At 41.8% G+C, this 17,958-nt stretch overlaps 1 protein-coding gene across 50 annotated transcripts in view; it reads right to left on the minus strand.

Moving 5' to 3' along the window:
- EPB41L3 (erythrocyte membrane protein band 4.1 like 3) overlaps window positions 1-17,958 on the minus strand; it is a 223,223-nt gene that overhangs the window by 7,950 nt on the left and 197,315 nt on the right. For 13 of the 50 annotated variants that reach the window (XM_067015615.1, XM_067015585.1, XM_067015588.1 and 10 more), the window contains exons 13-15: window positions 10,750-10,803; window positions 7,760-7,795; window positions 6,852-7,043 (exon numbers count right to left, since the gene is read on the minus strand). In XM_067015615.1, the coding sequence (XP_066871716.1) occupies window positions 6,852-7,043; window positions 7,760-7,795; window positions 10,750-10,803 (282 nt within the window). Of the gene's footprint in view, window positions 1-6,851; window positions 7,044-7,508; window positions 7,575-7,759; window positions 7,796-10,749; window positions 10,804-15,705; window positions 16,270-17,958 lie in introns of all 50 variants that reach the window. The other 37 variants (XM_067015583.1, XM_067015582.1, XM_067015577.1 and 34 more) reach the window with 7 other exon arrangements.

Consider the following 17,958-nt stretch of genomic DNA (forward strand, 5'->3'; position numbering starts at 1 on the left):
CTAGAAATAGGTGGGCCTTAAGAAAAAGGATTACAGATCCATCTATAGGCTGGTGCCAGATTAAACAAAATGAATTGAAAAATAACCTCTAGGGTCGATGGGACAGTTTTCTGGAAAATGATTTGATGAGAGGTAACCACAGAGCCTCCTTCCTGAATTTCCTTTATCAAACTCGGCTAGTGGGAAAACCAATAAAAGTTCAGAACTTTCAAAATCAGTCAAGGTCATCTAAATTAGCATCACTCTATGGGTGAAAGAGGTACTAAAAGGTCCAGTAATATCATTACAAAGTATAATCATAATGCTTCGATGACCACACACAGATATGATCACCTAGGAGCAAAAGCCACGAAGAAACGATAGCTAACGGATAACTAAAACAGTAACAAAATTCCCTATTTCCCTCCCCAGAATCTAAGCAAAAATGATATACCTACCTTAGTGGCAAACAAGGTAAATTTTAAAAAGAAAGGAAAAACTACAGACATTTTAATGACACTGAAATCTGAAGAGCAATTTCCTTCTGGAAAATTCCTTCATGTTTGTTTTTTACCTGAGACTCAAAGAATGGAGAGCTTCCTTGCTGCAAAAATAGAACCTTTTCAGAAATCTCTCTTTCTTCTTTGGTCTGTTTGAATAAAGGGGGTTGGGTTGGAGAAGAGGAAGCAGACAGTTTCCAAAAAGGCAAGTTAGGAAGAGAGTTCTTTTCTTGTGCTACACATATAATACTCATTCATTTTTTTTCTGAAGAAGTAAATTAGTGTCTATTAACTTGGAAAATGGTCTGAAGCCATCTCAACATTTAATAATTATTTCCAAAGAGTAACAGATTATGTTTTGAATCTCCGGTGTTTTTAGGATTCAAACATTTCTCATTTCTACAAACACAGAACATGCAAGAGTGGCATAAAGAGCTTTCTAGAATTTCAGTAGTGTCCACATGTCAGTGATCTGCAATACTGTAAAAGTGAGCATTAAAATGAAAATGTTAAGATTAAAAAAAAATTAAGTTAGGAGTAAATCCTCACTTCCATGTCTGACAAATTCTTGATCATATTCCCTACTGAAGTGCCGCCTGATACAGAGAAAGGAAATACACATGGGTCACTGCACTAGCTACTAATCTGAAAAACCCAGTTATGCCTAGATTGATGTCTTTATTCCACAAATAAACATAAGGTTATAGCTTATTTGAACTTTTATAACATGGCAAATAATCCTGAAAAGTCAACTTCAGAATATCTTGGTGAAGAATTAAGTATTTCAAGTCATACTTGTCTTTAACATATAAAATTTAAAAGGACACTAAATATGTTATGTTAGAACAGTTTTTTCCCTTTCATCTTTTTGTTGCTTCCTTTAGTACTAAATAGGCATAATTCAAGGGGCAATACGTTAGCTACCGAGCCTGTCTCTGTGCACAGCACACGACTGCACAGCATAGTGAACAAAAGGATATTTTGGTTAAGTCATCTAAAAATAATAAAAGTACAAAGTTTCTGGACGAACGGAACTTTGAAAATAAACCCTCTTGTTGATAAGCAATATAATTTTATGAGAGGTATTTAAAATTCCTAGGTATGTATCTACAAAGCTATCAGTACTATATTTAATCGTTTGCCTGCAAGAGGTTATAGAGGAGCATCTGGAATGTTCTCTGGAATGACCTGCTGACAGATTTTGATAGCATCATCCTCATATGCTCCTTTTAAATGAGGAGCAAATAAGACATTTCGAAGGGGGGAAAAAAAAATCCCTGTCCTGCCCCATTTTGGAGAAAGATATTGCAAGAGACAAATTGTACCATGTGGAATCATTCAATGTGGATTTATTTTTTAAACTTTCAATCATAGCCTCTTTTTTAAACAGAAATAAGAAACAGGAAGTCAAAATTATAGATACTTTTCAGAATACCACGGCTAGGCCTCTAATTATAATCACTGAACTAAATATTTTCCTACAGTGAAAGCTTAAAAAAACAACAGCAGTGTTTTTCAGCATATCCTGTTATCTGACATCAACTAATTTTAAAAATGTCTGTGTCTGTAATTAAAAATGTCCACACTGTCTGCATCCAGAACTGTGCATGTCCCATAATAACGGAAAAGGGTAACATAAGGGAATAGATGTTATCATTAAATCCTGTATACTGTCAACCCCAATCCAGGGAGTTCTGCTAAAGTTAAGAGGTACTGATAAAGAAAAGCTGATAATCGAAACATTTACTAGAGGTTAAGACAGAGTCAGATGCACACCCTATTTCATTTAGTTCCTTAAACGTTCATGCCTGTGTCATAACTGGGACACAAAGCCCTACAGTGGCATGCAAAATTCACAGAGGTGTCACTTGCTCAGATGATTAAGGGTCTCTATGGAGCTGTGACTTTCATTTCTGCTCGGGCCAGGGGTTCTCAAATTGGGCTGTGAATTAGAATTATGCGGAGAGCTTTTAAATAAGAGTAATGTGTGGGGTGCACCTCTGACTAATTAAATCAGATTCTGATGTAGAACCCAGGCGTCGGTATTTAAAAAATCTTGTAGGTGATTGTAATACCCATCTAGAGTCACACCCCAGGGTCTGAATGGAAAGTCACAGAAGTCAGATTCACAGAATGGAGATAATTCTCTCTTATCCATGAACAGATGATCCATAGTGAATGCATATTTTGCCCAATTTAAGGCCCATCCAAGACCTGAATAGCAAAAGTAAAGCTGGGCAAGAAAGCAGAAAAATGCATAAAGAGAGTTGATTCTAGTTAATCATGGCAGTTGTGTTCTATAAAGTGAACACTGAATTACTGAGTACTGAACCACAGCTCCTAGGGGAAAGAGAGGGTCAGGTTCCCGGGAGCTTCTGGTCATGAAATTTTCGTTAACTGATCAAAGCATAACCTTGTTTTATGTGTGTTTCTGTTTAAAGACCCCTTATTTAATATCTATTATTGATCCATTAACATCAAACTCACAGCCAGCAGCACTATCACTTATCCTGAACAAAGCATATCTGACACACATATTTTCCTATAAGGCACATCTCAGCCCTCTTGTAGTTGGGAACACTAGACAGCACTTCAGCACTATGCCTGGAGGTCGTTTTAAATAGCAAAATCACCACCAAAAAACACAAAAAAGCAAAAATGTGGCACTAAACAGGCTGTGAAACTTGTTGCCTGTTCACCTTTACCTGGGAAGGTGTGCCTTGAGCAATTTTATTTTTTTAATCACATGGTACCTGTTTGTGAATTATCGTGAAAGCGCTGTTAATATTGATTTTAGGGTTACAATAAGTTTTAGTGAGTAGGTGAGTTTGCACAATAAGGAATCCATGAATAGGGAGAGTTGACTGTATTACGCTTACATACTAGTAAAACCACCAGCCACCTTAAAAAAAGAGGACAGTACTGGCATGGCATAGGTGCTAACATGTATTGCATTGTGGTTGGGATTTGGAAACTTTTAATATTCAAGTAACCATGAAGGAATATCTGTCCAATATGGACTAGGCCTAGGTATACCACAAAAGGCTGTCATGGGAAATAGCTGGGGACAGAAGACGTACCTGAAACCCTTCACATCCCATCCATCTATCCTACGTTTGGAGGGCCCTGTATGTGGGTTTGCCTATTTTCCAAAGTTAATGATGATTTGCTATTATTTGCTTCTTTGTGGCATCATTGCTACTTGTCTCCTGTTAACTCAAACATTTGAAACTTGAAACCATTGGCAATAAAATTCCCATTTTATAATAAACGTAACATCATGTTCTTAGAATAGAATCACCATTACTAGCTCACTATATTTCTAACTCCTAATTTTTCTCTAATTGGTCATAAACTGGTTGCATAGAAATAGATTTACTTAGGGTTCGACCACCACAGATAAAGAAGAAAGGTGGTCACATTAAAAATCAGGAGTCATTACATTTTTTTCAAAACAACATTGTATCACTGAGATTCCCCAAAAAATCCAACTAAGTGTGGCGTCACTGAATCAGTTTCTTTACCCTTCTGACACAAGCAATTATTCTTTTGAGAAGTCACTTTAAAAAATTAAGTTACTTATTTTCTTTTAGAAATAATTGGACCTCTTTCTAAACTGGCCAATTATTGTTTAATTAATTTAAAGTGGGTCATATTAAATAAAAGGATAACATCAAATGAGTAATTTACTTAGAAAAATACCTCCCCTCTAAAATGAAAATCTTTTGTTTAGGTGTTTTTAGACAAATATGCTTTGTGTATGCCTACCTGGCTGGGAGGATAAAATTATCTTTTGTGCTTTTCACAAAACCAATAACAAAAGCCAGTATTAAGTTTTAATATAGAAATGAACAAGAATTTGGAGCACAAGAACTTGCCGGGCTGTCTCCAGGGCCCTCAAATGGAGGATAAACTGGGTGTCACCAAGGGCCCCGGGAGGAGGGTCGGATGGGAGCCCCAAGGCGAGGGAAGCGCGCACAGCCCTGACCTCCCAGAAGGGACCTCTCTTCCTCTGGGACTTGAAGCTTCTTGGAGCTGCTTTTTCAGAGCCCCTTTGATAACCAGGGTTAGCCAGCCTTGTTTTTTAGAAGCTCTTCTTTACAGCTAGCAAGTCTCCCAACAATTTCCTCCCTTCCCGGTGGCAGTGGAGTCCTAAGGTACAGCTTCTGCTTTGGCCACTCAGCAGACACTTGAAGGCACTCACTAAGCCAGCTGCTGGTCTCCAGTCTACGTAACCAAACTACTTTGTGCTTCTGCAGAGGACATCTTTCCTCCATCCTTTAATTCTTTTTTTTTTTTTTTTTGGTATGCGGGCCTCTCACTGCTGTGGCCTCTCCCGTTGCGGAGCACAGGCTCCGGACGCGCAGGCCTAGCGGCCATGGCTCACGGGCCCAGTCGCTCCGCGGCATGTGGGATCTTCCCGGACCAGGGCACGAACCCGTGTCCCCTGCATCGGCAAGCGGATTCTCAACCACTGCGCCACCAGGGAAGCCCCATCCTTTAATTCTTTTAAAACAATCCTTTCTTAGGTCTACTGCAGTTTCTCTGCACCAACAGGGATAAGGCATCCACATTGAGGGTAAGTTCAGTGTATTCAAAGCATCACCTCGTAAGTTATTAACATTCTTTGGGGTCATCACCGTTATTCTCTAAGAATTAGAGGATTTAACAAGTGAAAAACATTTCTTTTACTAGTCTAATGACCTAGACTTCGACAGTCCCTTGTTTATTATCACCACCTTTAACTTCTCCAAGCAACTACACGAACTTCCATTCAAAGGGCTGCTACCTCGCGTGTCCCTAAGTGACAGCAGGGGAAGAGAGGCTTGACTTTTTCAGTGGCTACTTATTTTATGTTTTTGTAATGTAATCCAGTATCTGCCATCTTCCGAGCCAGCATGTCCTTCCTTATTTCCAGCCCTTGTAGAAACAGGGTAAACCAAACTTGACCAATTACAATAAAACTTATCTGACCATAACTCATAAGTGGCAGTCTTACTAATAATGCAGGAACTACAATATTTAAATCAATCAGGAAAATCTGAAATTTTTGTGTCTTGAAACTCAAACAATCTGAATGAAACTGATGTTTAATGGTACAGGAATACTTTGGTCACGGGACTTTTCATTTATTCTGCATAAAAAGGCCCTTTACAAAGTAATTCAAATGGAGATATACCTTGTCATTTTTTAAAAAGTGGGATTGGAACTGTCAGGAACATCATGATCGTGGTCACTTTAGATAAACAGCTTTCAAGGGAAGAAAGAAGTTAATATACTAGAAAGATGTCATTTTAAGAAACTACTTCTTGGGGCTTCCCTGGTAGTGCAGTGGTTAAGAATCTGCCTGCCAATGCAGGGGACACGGGTTTGAGCCCTGGTCTGGGAAGATCCCACATGCTGCAGAGCAACTAAGCCCGCGAGCCACAACTACTGAGCCTGTGCATCTGGAGCCTGTGCTCCGCAACAGGAGAGGCCGCGACAGTGAGAGGCCCGCGCACCGCGATGAAGAGTGGCCCCCGCTCGCTGCAACTGGAGAAAGCCCTCGCACAGAAACGAAGACCCAACACAGGCAAAAAAATTAAAAAATTAAAAAAACTACTTCTTTTGAAAGACAGATAAAGTAAGATGATGTGTAACAGCTCACAGTAAGATTAGTACCACTGCCACTGTGGGTCCCACACGATGGGAGCCTTGAAGTAACACCAGCTGAATCCTCTACCTTGCTGTACATTTAAAGAGTGATTTCCTACATGGAAGACTTACTCAAAAAGACATGCTGGCCTTTACTTTCCCTATTAAAAACCAAGTAAAAACTGATTATAAGTCATAATATAATATATATGTTTATATATATAAATCAGTTAAAATAACCAATTAAAAAATATATATATATGCTATAAATAAAAATGAAATAAAAAACTGAGTATACCTGTAAAAACCTGGTGTAGTAGTCCCAGAGTAAAGTATGCCCTGAAATGTTATCAACTTCAGAACACTGTTTAGTCAAACATGAGACAATCTCAATAGGCCACATCTTGCAATTGATGAGAAACAGTCATGAATTTTCAAGGCATTTCTTAAAGCAGCAGCAGTACATTCAGAAAATCTTGGTTCATTAATACAGTAGGTCAATGTCTCCCAGCTGTGAATCTAGAATAAGCAGATCTGAACCAGAGTTTCCTTGTTCGTTCCAAAGCACCATGGGATGTAATTACTCACTCCTTGGCCACCTAACATTGTACTGGTTATACACAGACAAGGGGTGAGATTCTCTACTCAGAAGCCTGCCACATCCTTTCCCTGCAGACCCTGCAGAGGAGCAAGGCTAGTGAACAGAAGACAAGTGCAACCCAAAGCCTGAATACCGACCTCTTCAGGTACCAGCGGCTCGATCATGGGTGCCTCCTCCTGCCGGGCGGCTAGTCGCACGGGGGAGGTGGAAAGCCTCTTTTCCCATTCGTTCGTGATGGCAGTGCCCGTGGAGGTTTCTAAAAAGGTTCTTTTCAGCTCACTAATATTGGTCTGATGTTTCATCAGGTCATCTTGGGTTTTATCTAGCTCCTATATTCAGAACATAAAGAATCCAACAGTCAACATTTTACGTTTGTTTTCCTTTCTGCGTGCTCTCTCTCATTTTAAAAGGTCATTATCTCATTATCCCATTAGTAGTCAAAATAAAAGAATTCTGATCGGGGCTCATGACACTACCACAAACACTCTGGTGAAAATGTGATATTTCCAAGGGAAAACAAAAGCTAGTTCACACAAGCATAAAAATCAAAAGTTTCAAAGGTCAACTGTTAAGAGTGTAATTCACATGTAACCAGAGAATTAAAATAAATACACACGCAGGAAAGGGGATCTATGTCTAGGAGAGAGGAAGGAATCAGAGGAAGCTGAGAAATCAACCGCATGTATTCACAGGTGAGAACACACCCTTCATGCATCATGGTACAAGCCCACAGGTTAAGCCACTAAAGGAAAACCAACACACACAAGCATGCACTGGTATATACCAATACCAACCTCTAACATAAGATTACTATGTTTGACATACACATTTTCACCCTTTATTCGCTTAATCAGACTATTCTGAAAAAAGTGGAGAAGAAAGGAAAGTAAGGGACATGATAGTCACATGAACAAGTGTCATCCTCCACACTGCACCAACACACAGTCACCGCCACGGAGCATGCGGCAAGATCTGAACACCACAGATAAACAATGACTTATCACATGCTGGTTTCTGCTTTTGTGTTTGATTTTGAATTTTCTACCTGTTCTTTGAGCTCTGCATCTTCCTCCTGTTCCGACTGCCAGCATCAAGAGAGAGTGGAAAATAGTCTTACCATGCCATCGACTCTAAGATGGAAGGATGGGTCTACGTAAGCCAGCTACATGGGGGTGCTAGTTTGCTCTTATGTGAGAAGACATTTCTTTCTTATATATAAACCACAACGTTCTCACACACAAATTATGAATCTTAATAAGAAGACAGGAGCAAAAGATTCCTTGCCCCACGGGTCTCTGACATTTTAACCTGGACACTTCCAAGTGCGATGAGCCCACACGTGTGCTTGGGAGGTGACAGCTAGGACTTGGCGGGCTGTCCTTAAAAGACGTTAGCAACGGTTCAGGAAGTGGGGGAAGCCAACATCGAAATTAAAATTCACAAAAACGGCTATGAATATCCAATGATGAGAACTCCCTTGGAGTGTAGGAGTCCTCACAATAATCCTATGAGATTAGCTATTTTGATCCCCAATTTGTAGACCAGAGAACTGAGGCACAAAGAACTTTAACACAGAGGTTCCCGCATTAAAAAATTTCTTGGAACTTTGAATTTCTTGAACCCACCTACTTAAAAATAAATTTGGAGAGGAGAGGGCTGATATGGATGGGGTAAGTGAGGAAATTAAATAGATTACCATCAACTACAAAAAGCAACTATAAGATGCAGTCCAGAGTGAAATTATGGGTGACAAGGGGGTGATGCCAGAGCACATGGCCTTCAGCAAATGGATCACTTTGTCTGGGTCTCAATGGGGACCAGACTGTCTAACCTGCACACGCCACCCTGCACTGCCACTGGCTCCGGAAAAAAGAGAAGGGGAAGCGTTTATAAGAAGTGTTAGGGGGCTGGAGGTATGCTGATTCTACAGAGGTGGTGGGTTCATAGCTCTTCATTTTATTTTTAAGCTTCATAAAAGATATATTTTTTAACATCTTTATTGGAGTATAATTGCTTTACAATGCTGTGTTAGTTTCTACTGTACAACAAAGTGAATCAGCTATATGTATGCCTATATCCCTTCCTTCTCGAGCCTCCCTCTCCCCCCAGCCCCACCCCATCCCTCTAGGTCATCACAGAGCACAAAGCACCAAGCTGATCTCCCTATGCTATGTAGCAGCTTCCCATTAGCTACCTATTTTACACATGGTAGTGTGTATATGTCAATGCTACTCCCTCAAATACCGTATATTAACGCATACAGATGGACTCTAGAAAAATGGTACTGATGAACCTAGTGGCAGGGAAGGAATAGAGACATAGAGAATGGACTTGTGGACACAGGGAGGGGGAGGGAAGGAGAGGCTGGGACGAATTAAGAGAAATTTAAAGTAGTAGTATTAAAATATTTTTCATTTACAGCATACCTAAGGATTACAATGAAATTTACTGAATGTATCAGTAGTTACATATGACTAATTCTTACAAAATTAAGATGCAATTGTTATATTTGGTATAGAAAATGATTACCTTGTAATCAGTTTATATGTGATTGCTTAAAAGAACCAGGATGATAGTTTTACAGTATTATCTCTAAATTAAAAAATGATGACTTCCAAACTTTGAACTGAACTCTGGCATTTCCAAAGGAAGAAACAATTAAACTCCATTTTGAAATGTTTTTCTTAACATATTTTCAATGAAGTGATGTATAAATACTACCTATAACATTTTTAGTTCTTCCTAAATACCCCAAATATTGGTATGATTGGATACTGTAAAAAACAACCTAGGGCTTCCCTGGTGGCACAGTGGTTGAGAGTCCGCCTGCCGATGCAGGGGACGCGGGTTCGTGCCCCAGTCCGGGAAGATCCCACATGGCGTGGAGCGGCTGGGCCCGTGAGCCATGGCCGCTGAGCCTGTGCGTCCGGAGCCTGTGCTCTGCAGCGGGAGAGGCCACAGCGATGAGAGGCCCGCGTACCGCAAAAACAACAACAACAACAACAAAACACAACAAAACCTAATGTTAAACACTATCACAAAGTAAAAAAAATATTCTGTTAGCACTTTAGGAAATGAACATTTTGACTTCCATTACTATAGATAACTATTGTTTTTACAGAAATTTTAATTAGTTACTGGTAGAGAAGATTTAAAAAACAATGTAAGCCATACACGTATTTAATGAACCCTGAAGAATTAACAAAGGATAAATAAGAGCATAGTATCACTGGTCAATGTGATAATTTTTTTTTCCAATAAAGTACTGACAGTAATTTGTTAATTTTCTTTTCCTTGGAAAATTCATTTCTTTTGAGTGACCCAGAATACATCCAGGCTATGAAAAATGAGTTAAGAGAAGTATTATAATTTTAACAAGCATTTTGACCATTTGAGATTTTAAAGTATATCTGTATCTAGTCAATAAGCTAATTACATAAATTGTACCACCCACCCCCAATTATGGCTATCATGTGTAAACACGTGGGATAAGGGAATACATTACACACTACTGCATATAAAATAGATAACTAATAAGGACCTACTGTATAGCACAGGGAACTCTACTCAATACTCTGAAATAACCTATATGGGAAAAGAATCTAAAAAAGAGTGGATATATGTGTATGTATCACTGATTCACTTTGCTGTACACCTGAAACTAACACAAAATTGTAAATCAACTCTACTCCAACAAAAAGTTCTTTAAAATTATTACCAATTTAGCCAAGGGTTCTCAAAATGTGACCCTGAACTGGATAGAGTCACTGTCACCTGGGAACTTGTTAGAAATGCAAATTCTCCAGTCCTACCCCAGACCCTCTTCTGAAGGAGAAACAGGAGGATGGGAACCTCCAGATGACTCTGATGCAGGCCAGAGTTTGGGAGCCACTGGTCTAGGCAGTAGAATATGTTTAACTCCTACTGTTAAAAGTAGAATTTCTCTCCGCTCTAAAAGGCAATATGCAAAGCTCCTAAACGCAGAAGCAGCATTTTTGTTAGGCAACGGGGGGCACGCACGGTGACTGCACCAACCTCGGTGGCGGTGGTTTCCCCATCAGCGGCAGTGTCTGTGCGCTCACTGTCCGTCTGTGGATCACAGAGGTGATCAGGTTCCAGGAGGAAGGCAGCAAGAGAAAACAAACCATCCGGTCAAGCGGGCATGCCCGGGTCCTACCGTTCAGTCCCTTTTTCTGTGCTCTGTATCGAACTACCTTCCCACAAGAATGCAGGTTCAAACAAAAGCAAAAGAAAGGCCAGAGCTAGGTTCCATCAGCAGAGACACTCAGAGGAAGACCAGAGGCACACGGCCTGCGGAACCACAGGACGTGTATTAGCCAAGCTGACATGTCTGCTGCCATGTCATTCTTTCCCCCATTTTTAACTGAAACCCCGAGAAAGAGCTCCTAAAAATGTTTAATGCAAATAAAATTGCTGTTTATATATTTCTAAAAGAATTCTAGGAATAAGGTCACATTTGAAAAGTAACTTAACATGTCAATTTAAATAAAAAGCTACTATTAACAGTCACTGGACTTTCAGCCCCTCATTTATAACATTTTGATAATTTGCATCCATCTAAGACCATCAGGCTGTCTGCATTACCTTTTAATTACAAAGAGCACATGCCAGTGACTCACAGGCATGTTTTACATATGAAAAATGTAACTCAATTCTCAAGTAGGATTGCTAACTAGATATTTTTAAGACTATATGTTGTTTATTTTGTCCCACCCTCCAATAGAAAGAGGTATAGAGAAGTATGTAATTAAATATCTCGTTCCAAAGTAAACATTCAAATGAAGCAAATAATAATAATAGTTATGAAAAATAAGGAGAGAAGGAGGGAGAGAGACATCTACCTGGACACAAATAAAACAAAGCACAGCATTTGACAGAGCCTAGGCTTTCAAGGGAGAATTACAATAGTAATTTCAAGACTGATTTTTAATCTGTTTTTATAGCGGTTTATGATTTAAAACAAAATCGTTTTTTTCTGGAGGAGAGACGAGCCACAGCCATTGAAATTGGGACATCTCAACGTCCTATATAATATTAACTGACTTTCCCTTCTCAACTCTCAAACTAGTCATTATTTAAAGTCCCTCGAGCAAAGTTGTGCGATTAGTAATTTGTCAACAAAAATCCAAACTGGGGGCTCTACGGTTGTGAATCTGCCTCTTAAAATAATTTCTCATTGCAAAGACCATGGATTATCAGCGGGAGGGCTGGGAGAGTGCTCTTTATGTCTACATGACTCTGGCTGGGTTGACTTCTTGATCCTCTCCCAAACTTTCATTTTCTATATTCCTAAAAGAAAAGGAGTTGGATTTCATGCTTGGCCTGTGCACCTGAGGTCTCCATCCTGGCAATCTGCTCCTGTGCCTAAGAGGGAAATCCTTTTCAGTAGGTTGGTAAAGAAAGCATGCTGAGAGCTTTCATGACCCGACCACCTTGGCAACACCTGGAGGCAGGTGGCTATTAATTTTCTTATCAGGGTGATCACTGCTAGGGCTTTAGCATGGCTTCACCAACTGACAGTCTAGGGCAAGGCCAGTTTGATTTAGGAAGAGAAGCAAGTCACCGTTCAAGGGTATGGGGTAACCCGAGGAAATCTTAGGCTTTCAAGAACAAATAAGAATGACTTGGGCTCAGTGTGCTAACTAGTTGTGTCAAAGTCTTCGAAAGTTCTTGAAAGTATTTCTCCTCCTACTTTGATTATTTCCCTTATGGCTTTAGAATTCACTTCAGCAGCTTTCCAGGCATCTTGGCACTGGAATTACTGCCATGGTTAAGAGTGAGGGGGTCTCAGGACAGACTGACATCAGCTCAAATCCTTGCTATTTATTTAACTCTGGGGCACAGGGGGCAGGTTTCATATTTTAATCCCAAATTCCTTCTTGGAAAATGGGGAAAATCATAGCCCTAACTGTATCAGGTAACAGATGCTAAGTCTTTATGCAATGCCTGACACATACACACAGCTAAAAATGCCTAGAAAAATCATAAATATTGATATCAAAATAGTATGTCCTAAGTATTGCTATTATTTTTCCTAGCTATACACAAATAAATAGCAGCTTAGGCCATATCTAAACTCCCTCAACCTCTTACTCAGCACCTAGTCAGTCATTCAACAAACATAGTGCCTGATCAATAAACAGTTAATGACTGAAGTATTAAAGGTTGAATAAAGCAGCTTTTATAGCAACTTTTATTTATATAATATCCTATGTCTAAGCAAAACTGCAAAATGTATGGCATGCCGTGGACTATCACATAATGCGTTTACACCATTTAAAATGTTAAATCAAGTGATTAATCTTTTCCTCCACACTTCATCCATCTCCTTTTTTGTTATTATCAAAAAATTCTTCACAAGTTGACACATAATTACGGTGAGCTAAATTCATCTTATGTCTCTGGACATATGTAGATGATTTAGCATTCGGCCCCTCCTTATCTGACCAAAATGCTAGAAGGACAAATGAAAAAAAAAAAAAAAAAAGCTAACAGCTCTGTAGTTTGAAATGATTACAGCTCTCTGCACTGGGTTTCACTCTTGAGAAGGGGACTAATTAAGCCACTACCACACGTGACAGATGTAAGCAGTGATGATAAAATATTTAAAAAGAATTAGAGTCATTAGTGATTTTGCAAAACCAAAGGACAGAGCTGAACCGTATGTTACAAAGTCATCCGGTTTAGCTGCCAAAGCACTTGAGGCCCAGGGAATAAAACAAGGCCGTGTCAACAAATGGTGAATTTTTTTTTTTTTTTTTTTTTTTTTTTTTTTTTTTTTTTTTACCTGAATGACCTACATCTGAGTTCTCTAGCTCAGCTTGAACCAGAGCTCACAGCTCTTAACACTTGGGGTTGAGACGACATTGAACAGATGGCCAAATACAAAGTCATGTGGCAGGAGAGCCGTCATGGGTGACCGAGGCTGGAGGGGAGGACTAGGAAGGCCGCCTCGGCCAGAGCTGCTTCACGGTCTCAGAGGAGGGTTTACATGTGGGAAACACCAGCCACGCGGCCTCCAGCTTGCGAGGAGTAACTGCTGTGATTTGTTTTGCTGATGTAATGCAGACATGCCCAAGTTGAACATTAATTTTCATGCACTGATTACAACAAGATGTACACCCTGGATTAGGCACAAGATCTGTGTGGTCTGCTACATAAAAGTTCAGTTATTTAAAATGCAGAAAAACATAAAATGGCAATCTTTTCGCCTTCTGTTAGCTTGATGACTAGCTCCATTGCTAAAGAACAAAGATGTGCAGGTTGGAAACCAGCTAATATTATAAACAGTTTTTGTAGATAATACTGCATTCGTAATGACTGTAGGTTTGGACCTACATTATTTGATTATGTCGCTACTATGAGAAACAGTGATATTCAAACCTACGATTTAGAGTGGTTTTTCTCTTAAAATATTTTCCACGTACGAAAATAGTTAACACAGAGATAGATCTGGAGCTAAGTCACAGAGGATCCAAGAACCTTGCAAAGGGCTCTTAGGCAATATCAAATTGAAAAGCCTAAATTTTTCTTGAGAACATCTTGGAGACCATTTCCACTTTTTCCTGCTGCTGCAAAGAAACAGTCATAATACCACTAAATATAGATATGTACCTTACAATGCTATCTACTCACAGGTGCAGCTCGGATTACCATTTCTAGCGGAGCATAGAACTGAATAGACTTTCCTTTTTTAGTGTTGCTTTGACTGCGATTTTCTTTTTTAATGCTAGGTGTATTGGGTTTGGCTCCTGACACAAAACCCTCCAGAAGTGCTGGAGGAGCGGTGGGGAGGGGGAGGGGGGGGGCAGGCGTAGGCAGGAGGGTGGGTTTCAGCCAGGGGCCTGTTGGCACTGCTGTTCTTTTTCCCTACGTTCTATTTAAAGGCTGCACAAAGGGAAACCGCTGGGCTGTTCACACGGCAATGGAGTGGAGGGAAAGGGGAAAGCAATGAAGAGGAAACACTACCGGCTAGGACGTCTCCTCCCCCAATGGCTCGGATGAGGGACAGGGGCCTGACAGGCAGCCTGCTTTCAAGGATGGAGGCTGAAGGCTCAAGTCCTTTCCTGGTCGCTAGCCGCAGAGGCCCATCCAACTACTCCAGCCTCACGCTGGAACTGAGAGAATGGGTGCCACCCAACACATGCCTTGGCGTTGCTTGTACTCATGAAATTTCAGCCCATTTTTACAGCGTATGGAAACCTAACAGGAGTCTTTCCTGATGGTGTTTGGAAACTGCTGTTTTCAACCGCCGCTCTTTCTGGTCCTGCCGATGACCAATGTCACTGAGCGTTTTAAACGGCTCAAGCCCTTCTTTCTGACCCAACACACCCACGGGATCGGGCTCCCCTCATGGAGTAACAGTGACGGTCTGGCAATGACAATCAAAGAGCGGCGGGGGCATTTCAGAATCTCCAGGGAGGAGAGGGAGGCATTTACAGTCTGCCTCGGAGAGCTGCCCCGAGGACGGTGATGCACCTCGACGGCAGTGCTCTCTCCCGCCGCACCCCGAGCATCCTTTACCTGGTGCAAATCACCACTGTGCATCATTACATCAGGGTACATTTTGGTGACTTGCCGCCAATCTAGTTCAAAGTTACTCATCTGTCTTCTGTGTCACTTCCTTCATTGAATGAGAACCGAACAGAGCCTTTAAGTCGACCCTGAGTTCTTAGGTAGCTAACGGGTTATTTATTTACAATTGGCTCACGGCTGAGTCCTTCCCCACCCGCTGGAGTCGGTGGGTGGCAGTGCAGTTCCGGGCCGGGCTCAGCCTGCCGCGACCACATGGTGTTGTGCCTAACCCCGGGGCCGGGTCACACCCCCTGCACACAAAACCTCTGCACAGATTGGCACAGACGATAAATGAGGCTCTGAAAGTAGGACCACTATCGCAGCAGCCGTCTGAGACTGTTTCGGACCGCGGCCCCGAGCACGACAGGGACGTGTGTTCTATGCCGAGGTACACACCTCTTCCTCTGAACTGTCACTCGGGTCATTGTCTAGTGAGGCACTCAAGGAGGCCGCCTTGGGCTCCAGGCAGCAGAGGCACAAAGCCAGAGGGAAGGAGAGAGTGAGGGCGTATGGCACTGAGAAGGAGGCGGAGAGCAGGAAGAAGAAGATGAAGAGGACGCAGGGCACCAGAGAGGGTGAGCGGATGGGGAGGTAATGCTGCAAGCTCTGGGGCAGGAGGCTGCTCTCGGAAAGGTTGGGGAAAGACAGGTAGCCATCGTCATCCAGAAGAGAGGGGAAAGACTCGGGGAGCTGCAAGGAGAAGGAAAACAGGGTGGTCCCTCTGCCTGGCTGCTGTTTGTAGGTAAAAGCCACATCGTGGTCCCCCAGGCACGGCTTTCCTCGGCCGTCAGAGTCCGAGGCGGGCTCCCCGTGCAGGTGCCCGGGGTCTATGGCCGGCTCGACCCCCGGCGGGGGGTGCCCGTTCTCCTTACACCTCCTGCGGAGCCCTGTGGGAGATGCAGGGGGAGAGCGGGCTGATGGGGGGGAGGGGGGACATGAGTCAGTGCCAAGGCCGGGTGACTGATGTGAGAGAGACAGCGAGAGAGACAGAAAGCAGCGAACAGAGGTGCAAAAGGACAAAAAGAAAACTGCAATTAGTTAATTTTCTTATGGGTACCGAGAAAAAAATCGTCAAACAAGAATTTCAGCACTAGGGTTGTTTGTGAATTTTCAAGTATTCAAGCTGCATGCCAACGCTGCCATGAATGGCCGTTGTTTTCCCATTAGTCCCTCAAGTCAAACACAGGGTGGGCTTGAAAAAAAAAAATCAGAACCAAAGGTATCTGTGGGTAATCTCAATGACTGCGTTTCATATGATCCAAAACTTCTGTTTAGACCAACAACTCTAGAAATTTTTAGGATGCTGAGAGCAAATGTAACTCTCTGATAACTTAAAACCAAGACTTTCAGTAACTTCTCCTCATCTCCAGCTACCAGATCTGTTACTAGGGTTCAGTTGGATTAAAATGACAATGAATCCAATTTTTGATGATTAAAAACAAAATCTCTAGCATTAGTTTTCCTTGGTTAGTCAGTTACAGGCAAAGCAGGTGGGTTTCCAAATCAAGAAGTTTCTGACCCCACTCCTACCCGTAAGGAGCTCCAATTAGGGAATTCCACAGTGAACACTGTAGGAACCTTACCTCTCCATAAAGCACCGAGGCTCTTTCGAAAACTCCTATTTTGGCCCGTTTCCCATAATGTACACGGGGGAGCTTAAAGAAGTGGTTTCAAACAAGCTAACTAGCAAAAAAGAATGTGTTTTCTTGTGATGTGGTTTATCAGCATTTACTTTGTATTACTTGTGGTCCATAAATAGTAGAAAGTTACAATTTCCCCACCTTCCGGTTTTTCTTAGAGGAGCGGTAGGCTTAAGCCGCCTGGTTTGAGTCCTTAAGGGGCCGATCAAGGCAGGCATCCCCACGGAGGCGCTCCTGGGGAGGGGCACGCAGGCTTCTGCAGGGCGAGTAAGGTTCTTTACACCCTTCCTGGTCCCCACAGTCTCCGTGACCACAGCCAGCTTTCTCTGCAGGTGGTGGAGAAACGCCGAGCGAGAGGGGTGGGAGAGGCAAGCAGATGCCAGACAAGACCCAGGGCCAGCGTGGAAGCTGCTATAGCCGAGTTCAAGGCAAGGTCACCTGGAGCCTGAAGATGACTGAACTTCTGCTCGTGTGTGTGTGTGTGTGTGTACCCACATGCGTGTTTTTGCCTAGTGTCCTGAGAGCATGGACATTATCTGGCCTGCTTTGTGACGGTTATCCAATCCTGACTTGGTAAATATAGAGACAGAGGGTAAGAAAATGCACAAATAAAATTATATCATGGATCTAGTAGAATGTAGAAGTGGCTCTTTTTTTGGTATCAGACAAGTATGTCTTTTCCTAATACATGTGACGTTAAACGCTGTGTCTTAAACAAGACCCTGCACAAATCTCACTGAGCTGAGGATAATGTACAAGTTACAAGCCGCCTTCTGCCCGTGGAGGCTGCCCCATCACCTGGGGTGATCGTTAGTGGGGAAACACACCTCCTCTCAAAGGAATCTAGGGACCAGTCGCTTAATAACTATTTTCAGTAATACATTTTCATCTTGGTTAAAAAATGAGCTCCCTCTACGTTACTTTTTGAAGATAGAGAAGAATGAAATGATGGTTTAATCTTCCATGTTGCTGATTAGAGTGGTTTTTAGAGCGGCTTTTTAAAAAAAAT

Source organism: Kogia breviceps, chromosome 15 (assembly GCF_026419965.1).
Source record: "Kogia breviceps isolate mKogBre1 chromosome 15, mKogBre1 haplotype 1, whole genome shotgun sequence".
Taxonomy (NCBI): Eukaryota; Metazoa; Chordata; class Mammalia; order Artiodactyla; family Physeteridae; genus Kogia; species Kogia breviceps.